This window comes from Cynocephalus volans, chromosome 16 (genome assembly GCF_027409185.1).
Source record: "Cynocephalus volans isolate mCynVol1 chromosome 16, mCynVol1.pri, whole genome shotgun sequence".
Classification (NCBI taxonomy): Eukaryota; Metazoa; Chordata; class Mammalia; order Dermoptera; family Cynocephalidae; genus Cynocephalus; species Cynocephalus volans.
In genome coordinates this window covers 481459-493822 of record NC_084475.1, presented here as the reverse complement: position 1 = coordinate 493822, position 12364 = coordinate 481459, and the positions used below count along the sequence as shown (strand labels likewise).

The following is a 12364-nucleotide window of genomic DNA, read 5'->3' as shown; positions in this document are numbered from 1 at the left end:
CTGCCCTCTCCATTTTGCCGTACATTGACCTTTCTTACTTTTATTGAAGAGTTTTCCTCCTGACTCACATTCTTCTTCTCCATCGCAGCTGCTGCCTTCATTTTGAGGCATTCCATTGTCCACACAACTTATATGTTTACTATTTTATATTCATAAATCCTTGATTTCCCTCTTATGAATGAGTTTCCCAACAACCTTTCGAGAAACTAATTGAACTGGGTAAATGATAAAATGCGAACGGATGGATTTCAACTTAAATCAACCTGTAACATAAGCCGGAGATCCTTCTCCACTTCCATCTCAGCTCTCACTCCATTCCCCATGGCACCACTTCCAGACCCATGTCACTCTTCTGAAACCCTTCATCTCATTCACATGTCCCTTACTCTCACCCATCCACCTCATCTTAGACAAAGAAACGATCAACTTCCAGACTAACCTTCCTCTTTATCGTTTTATATAATAAGAAGAGATGTTGCCTTCTGTTCATGTCTTTACTCAATTTCTCGTTGTTTTTATTATTATATATTGTCATGCAACAAACCACCTTGAAAATGAATGACTTAAAACGAAAGTGTATTATTATTTCTCAAGGTTTGGTCAGTTGCCTGAGCTCAGCTGAATGGTTCTCTCATGCAGTTACAGTTAGGTGACGGCCAGCACTGAAGCCGTTTGAAGGTTTGACTGGGCTGGATGTCAAATATGGCTTCTTCATCACACACATGTCCAGTGCTTCAATGAGACGGCTGGGCCAGACAACTTCCTCTCCATGTACCCTCTCTATGTGGGTGGCTTCCTCACAGAACGTAGTCACTAGATAGTTGGTCTTCTTATATGGTGGTTTGATTCCTCCAGAGCAAGCATTCTGAAAAACCCAGTGAAAAACAACAAGGCTTCCTCCAGCGTATCTTCATAAGAAGTCATGACGTCATGTGGTGTCAGATCTTTCTTTTCCATTGTCTGATTCAAGGGGAGGGAACTACACAGGGGTATATATGGAGGTTTGGTTCTTTGGGCAACCATGTTTGGGAACTCGCTTCCACACCTTCCTTCATAAATACTAAGAACTTTAGAAGCTTGTGCACTTACCATGTACCCCTTCTCGTGGCTGCCATCTGCCTACCTCCTGGTCATGTTCTGAAATATACTTTCATGTCTGTATTCATTTCTACTTTAATCTTAATAATTTCCAAAGCAACTTTAATGTCTTGTGGATGATTCAATCCAAGGCAATTCTTCAACTAATTCTAATGATTTATACCTCTACATTAATTTAGTACCTGACACATTCAGCCACATACTAAAATATATCAAAACCTGGCAGTATACTAACATGTGAAATACTAAATTTCAATTCTTCATGCCCTCTGTAACTACCACAACCCATTCTTCCAAACCCATAAAACTAATATACCCTCTCTTTGGCCTTTGCAAACTTCCGGTTCTGGACTACTCCATTTCTTTTTAAACTGTCTGTTTCTTTCTGGATTTGCTTGCTTCTTTTCTAACCTAAATTCCAAAGTTCGTTATTTTGGCCACTGTATCACTATTGCTCCTTCTCTTTTGCCCATTGCTCTTCTGTTGAAATTTCTTGTAAAATCATAAGTTTGGATTGATTCAACAGTTGTGCTTCTTTACTCTCACAAATGAGGACTGTTGAAAAACTGTATGACATGAAGTCTCTGCCATCTTTAAAACACCCTCTCTTGATATCACATCCCCTTGTATTCCTGAACTCCTTGTGAAATTCAAGCTTTTTTTAATAAAGGAATAAACATTTACAACTACCACTTCACAACAAATCCATTCCCTCTTCCTTCCTAGATTAACAATGATCTATAAAATGGACACTTTTTCTCTCACTTGTCATTGTTGAACACTCTTCTTTAAGCAAGAAACACCTTTGTAACTTCTGTGACTTTACTTTCTCCTGATTCCATCCTATCTCTCTAGACTTTCCTTCTTAGTCTCTTCTGTAAGCTCATGTTTTTCTGCTCATTCCTTAAATTTTCACATTGTCCAAGTCTACTTCAGCAGCTCTTTGCTCTTTTTATTATGCATACTCATGAGGTTACTTCAACCACATTCATGGTTTCAATTACCACTTACATGTTGTATTTTTAGCCCTAAATTCAAAAGCCATAAATCCAGCTAGTTCTTGGAAATCTCACTTACATGTCTTACAGGAATTTTGAGCTCTATGTGTTCCAAAAGTGACCTAGTCATTTTCACCTAAAATCTGTTTCTCAACTGTATTCTCTCTCTAAATGAATGGCATAAAAATTCTCTCATTTATGGAAACTGGATACAAGGAGCCATTCTTGACTACTGCTTCTTATTTGATTTCCATATTCTATCGTTTCTAGAATCCTGCCAATACAGATTCTTCTGCCTCTGCCACATGTACTGTATCTGCTATTACTCAGTTGCAACGCTGTTAAATGATAATGGTTGAAGGCATAATTCTTCTTTTTTAGAAGCATTTGCAGGTAAATAGGCTCTCGTAAAGACAATGTGGTGACCAGGACTCTAAAAAATGAAGCAAAACCTCATGCTCTATGCCTTAACTATATACAATTTTCTGTCTTTGTCCGTTTGGGCTGCTATAACAAAATACTATAGACTGTATAGCTTATAAACAACAGAAATTTATTTTTCACAGCTCTGGAGGCTAGAAAGTCCAAGATCAAGGCGCCTGTAGATTTGATACCTAGTGAAGTCTCGTTTTTTGGTTCAAAAATGGTACCTTCTCTCCGTGTCCTCACATGGTGGAAGGGATGAGCAGTCTCTTGTGGACCTCATTTATAAGAGCACTAATCTCATTCATGCGGGTTCTGCCCCCATGACATAGTCACCTCCCAAAAGCCCCACCTCCTAATGCAATCATCATGGGGATCAGAATGTAAACATATGAATTTTAGGGGAACACAAACATTCAGCCCATAGCAAATTTCAATTTTAAAAGATTTTTTAAAGCAGGTGACTCTGCTTCTTCTCCCTTCACACAGTTGCTAAAATATAAGCAGTCTTGAAAATATCCTACCCTGCAACAGAGTAGCTAATGAAATGTCATAATACTTCAGAAGAGAGAAAGACCTCACATACTGATTTTTATTTTTATGGACAATATTTACCACTAGGATGTCATAGAGTAAGGATACTATGGTCTTTGGAGTCAAGGTGAGACCTGTGAAAGTTCACTGAGCATTCTTTTTTCTCACCATAATAGTAGATAATACTTATTTTGTATGGTTATGTGAAGATTAGGAAAGATAATGAATGTGTAAATGCATAGGTGGTAAATATTAATTTTTCTCATTTCTTTCATTTTTGTTGTTAATACTTGCCTGATTATTTTCTAAGTGTTAGTTTTGAACTGACCACTCTGAGTGCTGTTTGAAGGGTACAGAACATCTAAATGTTGTTGAACATATTCATGCACAGCAGTGCCATGTCAGTGATGTGCACATTCTTACTAGTGGGACACCACCCAAGACTAGAAGCATAAACATGTTTAGAAAATCTCATACAGGCAGCCTCAAAAAACATTAACAGTGACTACTTTTTAGCTGAAAGAGAAAAAGCTCAGTATATTGAAAGCAACATATATTTTCATCAAATGACAGAAGCCTAACTCTTCTTGGAATTATAACAGGGAACATTGGTGATAGGATTGGTAACGACAGCAACACAAGGAAAGAATGACATTAATAAAGAAATAATTGAAGTTCAGCACTCATTCATGACAAAGACCCTCTATAAGTTAGGTATAGAGGGAAAGTATCTCAACATAATTAAAGCCATATATGCCAAACCCACAGCCAATATCATCCTGAATGGGGAAAAGCTGAAAGCTTTTCCTTTAAGAACAGGCACTAGACAAGGATGCCCACTCTCACCACTCCTATTCAACATAGTGTTGGAAGTACTAGCCAGAGCAATCAGAGAAGAGAAGGAAATAAAGGGCATCCAGATTGGAAAAGATGAAGTCAAACTGTCCCTGTTTGCAGATGACATGATCCTATATATCGAACAGCCTAAAACCTCTACAAAAAAACTGTTGGAATTGATAAATGACTTCAGCACAGTAGCAGGATACAAAATCAACACACAAAAATCAGTAGCATTTCTTTTCTCCAATAGTGAACATGCAGAAGGAGAAATCAAGAAAGCCTGCCCATTTACAATAGCCACCAAAAAAATAAAATACTTAGGAATTGAGTTAACCAAGGAGGTGAAAAATCTCTATAATGAGAACTACAAACCACTGCTGAGAGAAATTAGAGAGGATACAAGAAGATGGAAAGATATTCCATGCTCTTGGATTGGAAGAATCAACATAGTGAAAATGTCCATACTACCCAAAGTGATATACAAATTCAATGCAATCCCCATCAAAATTCCAAAGACATTTTTCTCAGAAATGGAAAAAACTATTCAGACATTTATATGGAACAATAAAAGACCACGAATAGCCAAAGCAATGCTCAGCAAAAAAAATAAAGCTGGAGGCATAACACTACCTGACTTTAAGCTATACTACAAAGCTATAATAACCAAAACAGTATGGTACTGGCATAAAAACAGACACACTGACCAATGGAATAGAATAGAGAATCCAGAAATCAACCCTCACACTTACTGCCATCTGATCTTTGACAAAGGCACCAAGCCTATTCACTGGGGAAGGGACTGCCTCTTCAGCAAGTGGTGCTGGGATAACTGGATATCAATATGCAGGAGAATGAAACTAGATCCATACCTCTCACCGTATACTAAAATCAACTCAAAATGGATTAAGGATTTAAATATACACCCTGAGACAATAAAACTTCTTAAAGAAAACATAGGGGAAACACTTCAGGAAATAGGACTGGGCACAGACTTCATGAATACGACCCCAAAAGCACGGGCAACCAAAGGAAAAATAAACAAATGGGATTATATCAAACTAAAAAGCTTCTGCACAGCAAAAGAAACAATTAAAAGAGTTAAAAGACAACCAACAGAGTGGGAGAAAATATTTGCAAAATATACATCTGACAAAGGATTAATATCCAGAATATATAAGGAACTCAAACAACTTTACAAGAAGAAAACAAGCAACCCAATTAAAAAATGGGCAAAAGAGCTAAGTAGGCATTTCTCTAAGGAAGATATCCAAATGGCCAACAGACATATGAAAAAATGCTCAACATCACTCAGTATCCGGGAAATGCAAATCAAAACCACATTGAGATACCATCTAACCCCAGTTAGGATGGCTAAAATCCAAAAGACTATGAACGATAAATGCTGGCGAGGCTGCGGAGAAAAAGGAACTCTCATACATTGTTGGTGGGACTGCAAAATGGTGCAGCCTCTATGGAAAATGGTATGGAGGTTCCTTAAACAATTGCAAATAGATCTACCATACGACCCAGCCATCCCACTGTTGGGAATATACCCAGAGGAATGGAAATCATCAAGTCGAAGGTATACCTGTTCCCCAATGTTCATCGCAGCCCTCTTTACAATAGCCAAGAGTTGGAACCAGCCCAAATGCCCATCATCAGATGAGTGGATACGGAAAATGTGGTACATCTACACAATGGAATACTACTCAGCTATAAAAACGAATGAAATACTGCCATTTGCAACAACATGGATGGACCTCGAGAGAATTATATTAAGTGAAACAAGTCAGGCACAGAAAGAGAAATACCACATGTTCTCACTTATTGGTGGGAGCTAAAAATTAATATATAAATTCACACACACACATACACACATACACACACAAACCGGGGGGGGGGGAAGAAGATATAACAACCACAATTATTTGAAGTTGATACAACAAACAAACAGAAAGGACATGGTTGGGGGGGAGGGGGGGAGGGAGAAGGGAGGGAGGTTTTGGTGATGGGGAGCATTAATCAGCTACAATGTATATCAACAAAATAAAATTTAAAAAAATAAAAAATAAAAAAAATAAACTTTTTAGAAAATACAAAAAAAAAAAAAAAAAAGAAATAATTGAAGGAATACATTGCTTGTCATCCATAAAAAAGCATTACTTCTAACATAGTTAAAAATGCAATCAGTCAACACAAGCTAGGACATTCTCCTGGGAGAGATGAGAAAACTACTGTGAGCAATGTGCTAACTGACCTACAGAAGAGTGAACCATTGCTTGAGCTTTGAAACAGAATTCATGAAAGCTTTTTATATCACCATTGATGGTAAAAGCTGCATTCCCAGAAGGCCGCATTCACAGGTGACCAATATAGTAGGTCATTGTAAAAGTTGTGGAGTCTTTCAGTGCCGTCTCTTCTGTCTTACCATAAAAGCTTGAAGAAAGAAAAAAAAAAAACAATTCCTGGTTTATTCCCATGAGAATGAAAACATAAGTCGAACCTTTAAAAGAGCATTAGGATAAGAATTATTTTCATAATCAGAGAAAATTTATTTAATTTTTTATGCAACAGCAAGGTGAAATTCATGCACAAGTCCTAATGTAACTTAAAAATTTCCCATGAAGAGAATGGTTCTCCAAAGCATCAGATTTTTTGTAAAATTATAAAAGATCATCTTGATTTAAATAAAACATAGTTTATTATCAAAATCATAAGGATCTATTTCTTATTTACAATTTGACAATTTATTGAAAAATGATTAAAATAATCACAACAACTGATTTGTTAAATTTCATAATTGTTCAGTGTACTCTAACTTTATGTCATCTGTTCTGTCATTCTTCCTGTAAATCTGATGATGTACAAGTGGTAAATATGCCTTTATAGAAAAGGAAACGCTCTAGAGAGAAAAAAACCCAATAAATTCATTTCAGTTATTTTACAGTACAGGAGGGAAAGTAAATTATACTTTAAGTTAGAAAAACTATAATTTTAGAAAATGTTTGCTTAGATAATTGCAATTAATATCAAGATTCCAGAAGGTGAAACACTTCCAGTAATGTTTGAATTATAAGGGTATAATCAACCCATTTGTAATAAAGCTGTTCTTTTGATTATGCAACAAAGGGAGTAAATTTAAGGCAGGTTCATCACCTTATGTGAAACTTTAAATTATCAATAATTGGGTAGAGGTGAATGAGTTTCCAGTGCTCATTCAGAATTTTTAAGATGGTAGTTTTGATTCCCTACTGTTCCCAGGAGACCCATGCTGGGCCTTCAGAGTCTATCCTGATTAGTTTTTGCTTATGGAAACTTCATCAATCTCTAAGCCACGTATTAAAAAGAGCCCTATACACACTAAGTTTACTGATGGACATAAGACCCTCATAGGCCATAGGCCATTCACTTCAGATCGTAAGTTAAACTTGTGCCTGATTATCTTTCACACTCTAATTTTTGTGCCTTAAAATATTAATTATATTGTGATAGTATCTGGATATAACTACTTGTTTTCAGAATGATTGTTTCTTTTTTCTTAGTGTTGATATTTTACATTTCAAAATTACTATTTAGCTAAGTTTAAATAAGCTCTGTTTATACTTAATAACTATGCTGAGTGCTGTCATAATAGACAATGCTATTTTTTCACCAGCAAATAGGAGAACAAATATGTTCTTCTAAGAATCTATCTCAAAATCATCTTCTAACTCATTCTTTGTCTTAGTTATATTTTGAGGGTGAGAGAGAGAGAGAGAGAGCTATTTGGAATTTCTCTTCTTCAGCTACAAATACAAGATCAATAATCTGATATTTATATTAGAATTCACAGGCTATTAGAAAAGACTCTCATGAATTGTATGTATATGCTTCCTGTATCCCTTACTAAATAACAGTTCTTAGAGTTTCTTTTTGTTCTCTATATTTACTTAAATATAAATCCATATTCATATTTACAAAGTTGGATGGTTAGATCTTAAAACAATTGAAGCTGGAAAATGCCATTTGGGAGGTGGTAAATGGTTTCTGAATTTCAAAGCTGAAGAGGAAATTTAATCTGAGATTAAACTTCTTTTGTCATGGGAGGGACCAGTTTTGTATGCAGTTTAACTAACCAGATGTAAAGCAAGTACCTAATCTCATGGTACTTGGGAAACCCAGAACCAGGGAAGTTATGAAAATACAGACACTTCAGACTAAAATGCTGAATTGGATGTATACTTATTAAACATATGCCCTAAAAAAAAATCCAACATACGTATTTTCCCTTAAATATGGCTTTTGGCTAGACTCTGAAAATTAACGTCTGCCATACACAGACAGGCCAGACTGATTCTCTCTCTCTCTCCCCTTCTCTTTCTCTTTTCTCCAAGTGTTTGTTCACTGATGACCAGAAGATTAGAAGGATGTGCAAACATAATCTTCTCCTAAAAATATAGAAAAGACTGTGAAGAGGAACTGGTTATGACTTTTATATGATGCTTTCCAAACTTTAGGAAAGGTGCCCCCCGCTTGACTAGCATTTGGGTAGGCAGGAGACAAACCTGTCTTGGACTGGAGTGTTAGATTGAGGGGGGCAGGAAGGACATACTCTAGAAGAACTTTAGTTGGGAAGAGGTAGGTCGACATCTACAATATGTTGGCAAATAAAAGACTAAGGAGAACTGGTAGAGGGGCTAAGGAGAACACGTAACCCCCTGTGAAGGGACTAATGGAGAGTTATGTGCTTTCTTCTGCATTACAGTGATCTTCCACTTGCCTATGGCTTCCTCCTGGTCTTAGCTGTACTTTGGATGTCTAAGGGCTGGCAATGTACATACTGGAGAAGAAACAACACAGAGAGGGTGATGGTGTCACATGTATGCATTCCTCAGTGTGTTCTCAGTGCTGGCAGAAACTGTAGAACAAAGGATGGAGATTTAAACTACTGTTATTTGTTCAAAAAGGAAGAGTAACTCCAGAAGGCTGGAGAAAATGGGCTCATCTGGATGACATTAAGATTTAAGGAATGTATGACCATCATCATCACTACTGTCATCAATAATAATAATACCTGCAATTTGGAGAGTGCAGTCTATTTTTGAAAGTACTTCTCCCTAGTACCATCTTACCTGCTTTTTACCTTAGACTTCAACTATACAGCATAGTTGGGAAATATCTGTTTCACAGGAAACCAGTCTAATAATAAAACAAGACACCCCACATTTAATCCCTTTCAGAAACTTTGGTGGCCAAAAACCATATGCTACTTCTATTACTAATAATAATGATAATAAAAACAATAAGAAGAAGGAGGAGGAGGAGGATGTACAGTTAATGAGTTTACACTATGGCCAAGAACGTTATTTTATGTCTATTTTTTTCTTTACATTTATTTTCTCAGACATAAATACAAAATACACAAATATACATACATAAAATGCACAAATATACATCATACAAAAATACACACATACAAAATACATTACATTTATTTTCTCATCTAATCCTCCCAATAACACTAATAACCTTCATCATACAGATATGGGAGCGGAGGCATAAATAGGTTAAATAACTTATTCTAAGAGGTGGAGGGGGATTTGATCCAAACCATTGAACTAAAGGCACATCTTGCTTAGCCTCTTCTCCATAGGATACCAGCTCACTCATGCTCTCAAGGAAGTTTTAGAAATATTTCCCATGAATTAAGAGTTGGTTGAAAAATATTTATATAATCTCTGATTTAAGTTGTATTGCAGAGGAAAACACTTCCTGCTTGTTTTATATTTATCCTATTTATAGTCACTAAGTATTTATAATATTTGTAAGTGTTGATATATTTAAATGCCATGTCATATACTTTGAAAGTGCAATATATTTTTGTTATTTGGTTTAAAATTCATCACAGAAGTCATTTTTCTCCCAAGAAATGTCTGAGTACATTAACTTAAAAGATGATATCGGTGAGCTGATAGTATGCATATTTTAAGTAAAATGTTCAACTGTATTTAATGTGCATTTGTGAGAAGTGGCTGTACATTCATGGTGCTATGAAGAGCTAAGCTTGCTTATCATTCTCTTCCTAACCAGCAAACTATTCCTTCTTTGCAAGCTGTCAGTTGCCTGATATAAGAAAGAAAAAAGAGAATATTTTATAAATGAAGGTTTCTAATGTGTAAACACAGTCCCATAAATGAAAATAAAATTTATCTTTTTTGGGTATAGGCCTTTTATTGCAAGTGAGATATTTGACTGAAGAGAGAAAAAAATGTTACAATTTGTTGTACTACTCTGCCTTGATTACATAATGGAAATCCAATTATGATTGAAAAGGTAGAAAATATTAAGGGACATCATATTATTTTTCAGGTATTAACAGTAAGCACTATCATAAGCTTTGTGTAGCTGCAGGGCTGACTTGGAAAGAGTTTGTAAATGCACCAGAAGTTTATGCAGGTTTGACAATTAAGGAAGAAAATAAGGAAAAGTACAGAAAAGGCAAAAAGGGATGGGATTAAAAGAAGCTGAGAATGATGTATTACATGAGCAGATATTAAAATTAAATAAAATAGAGGTGCCCTGATTTAAATTTATTCAGGAAATCAGAAATAACTGCTAGTTATATGACATAATTGACCACAAAAATATAGATATTGAAAGCTGCTTATCCATTCAGAATACAATAAATGATGCCTTTGACTCAGGTGCACGGGTGCAGGAGAAGCCCAGAAGTGAATTGGAAGGTGTGAATCAGTATTATTGTGGTGCTGCCTGCTACCATGAAGAAGGAAAACCCATGGGTCATAGAAAGTATTTTGTGAAGTAGCAAATGCAAGTGTCCTAAGAAAGAGTATTTAAATCTTCTTTTTGTTAATCTTCTTTTTGGTTAATGCTCATAGCCATCAAATGGAAAGATAGAACTAGAACTAAATCAGTTTAACAAGGTAATCACCAGGGACCCAGTAAATCAACACTTTCCACTAACAACTCTTAATATAAAAGGAATAAATTCCCCAATCAAAAGACACAGACTGGCTGACTGGATTAAAAAGGAGGACCCAACTATATGCTGCCTTCGAGAGTCCCACTTCACCTATAAAGACTCACATAGACTAATAGTGAAAGGATGGAAAAAGATTTACCACGCAAACAGAAATGAAAAACGAGTTGGAGTAGCTATTCTTATATCTGATTGGGAAGCAGGCTTGGAAGCAGACCGTTTTCAGATGTAGAACCTTTTATAGAAGGAGGTGAAAGAGCTTGAGAAATGTTCTAGGTTCTGATGTCTTTAAAAAGTGAAAGCCGTCTTTCTCAATGTGTGGGTAGAAAGCAGCTGTATTAGAATCAACTGAAATGTTTGTTAAAAAGTCTAGTCTGTTCCCAAACTAGACTTAAGCAAACAGAGTGCTCAGGGGGTAGGCTTAGGAAACTACAGTCATTTAAGGAAAATCTTTCCAAGTGATTCTTATACACTTTAAGCAAGAGTTATCTTGTTAAAGAATATTTAAATGGAAGGAATTCTCACAGAACAGAATTCTGAGTGTGATAGTATATCTGTTGCAAGAGAGAAGTGGAAGAAAGAGGAAAGGAAACTCTTTACCCTTGGATGTTTAAAATAGATAAGGGTTTTTTTCATCAGTGGAAACTCAGAACATCTTGAAGAGGATTTATCACTAGCTAATCATAGGAGGATTCAGGTAAGAAGGCCCAGGAAGTGCAGGTAGAAGAGGTCTTGTCAACTCTAGAAGGTCGTGGCATTGGTGATCACTTCACACCAAGAGGTCAGGAAGGTATTAGATGGAAGATAGGTGTAGTCCTTCCACAGTGCCTGCATTCCTGGACTTGCATTTTAAAAAATATAAATGAAGTCTTGGTAACTTACATTTTCTCAGGGCGACTCATTTCTGCTGAAGCAAGTGGGAATACATTATACGTTGGGATAAAAATTTCTGATACAACTCTAGACACTGAATGTTCTGAAATAAAATTAAGGGATCGGCTGGGTATGGGGTAGAGGGGAGGGACCAGTGACAATTTCAATTCTGCTGGTTTTGTGATACTTGGAGAGAATAAAAGTATGAGAACAAAACAGCAGGGTATGTCCATGGTAGTGAACGAAATAAAGAGTAGGGTTCAGTATATACTTGGTGAAAACCACAAAAAGTATATTTGGAAGAACTATAAAACTCTGTCTCTTGTTTTTAATCTGAATTTGATGAAGGGAAGAAAAACCCCTAATACAACTGCCATACAAGACTGCAAATAGAGGACAAAACGTGAGAATTAGATAAGTAAGAAATATGGCAAGACAAAAATTCCATAATTTTTAAATGGGTATAACAGGGAATAATACTTCTGGTTCCAGGTATCTTGATATTAAAAGCTCTCAATATAACTGATTACCAAAGCAATCTGAAATGTTTTATACGTGAATTCACAATGTTATAATAGGCATATCCAAGACCTCAGCTGAGACTTGATATGATATGGCA

At 36.0% G+C, this 12364-nt stretch overlaps 1 protein-coding gene across 2 annotated transcripts in view; it reads right to left on the bottom strand.

Moving 5' to 3' along the window:
* Nucleotides 1–6023: 6023 nt before the first annotated feature.
* Nucleotides 6024–12364, bottom strand: part of LOC134364722 (G patch domain-containing protein 8-like) — a 62766-nt gene continuing 56425 nt past the window's right edge. For both annotated transcript variants that reach the window (XM_063080834.1, XM_063080836.1), the window contains one exon: nucleotides 6024–6329. In XM_063080834.1, coding sequence (XP_062936904.1) covers nucleotides 6251–6329 — 79 coding nt within the window. In that variant the 3' untranslated portion in view covers nucleotides 6024–6250. The remainder of the gene's footprint in view (nucleotides 6330–12364) is intronic.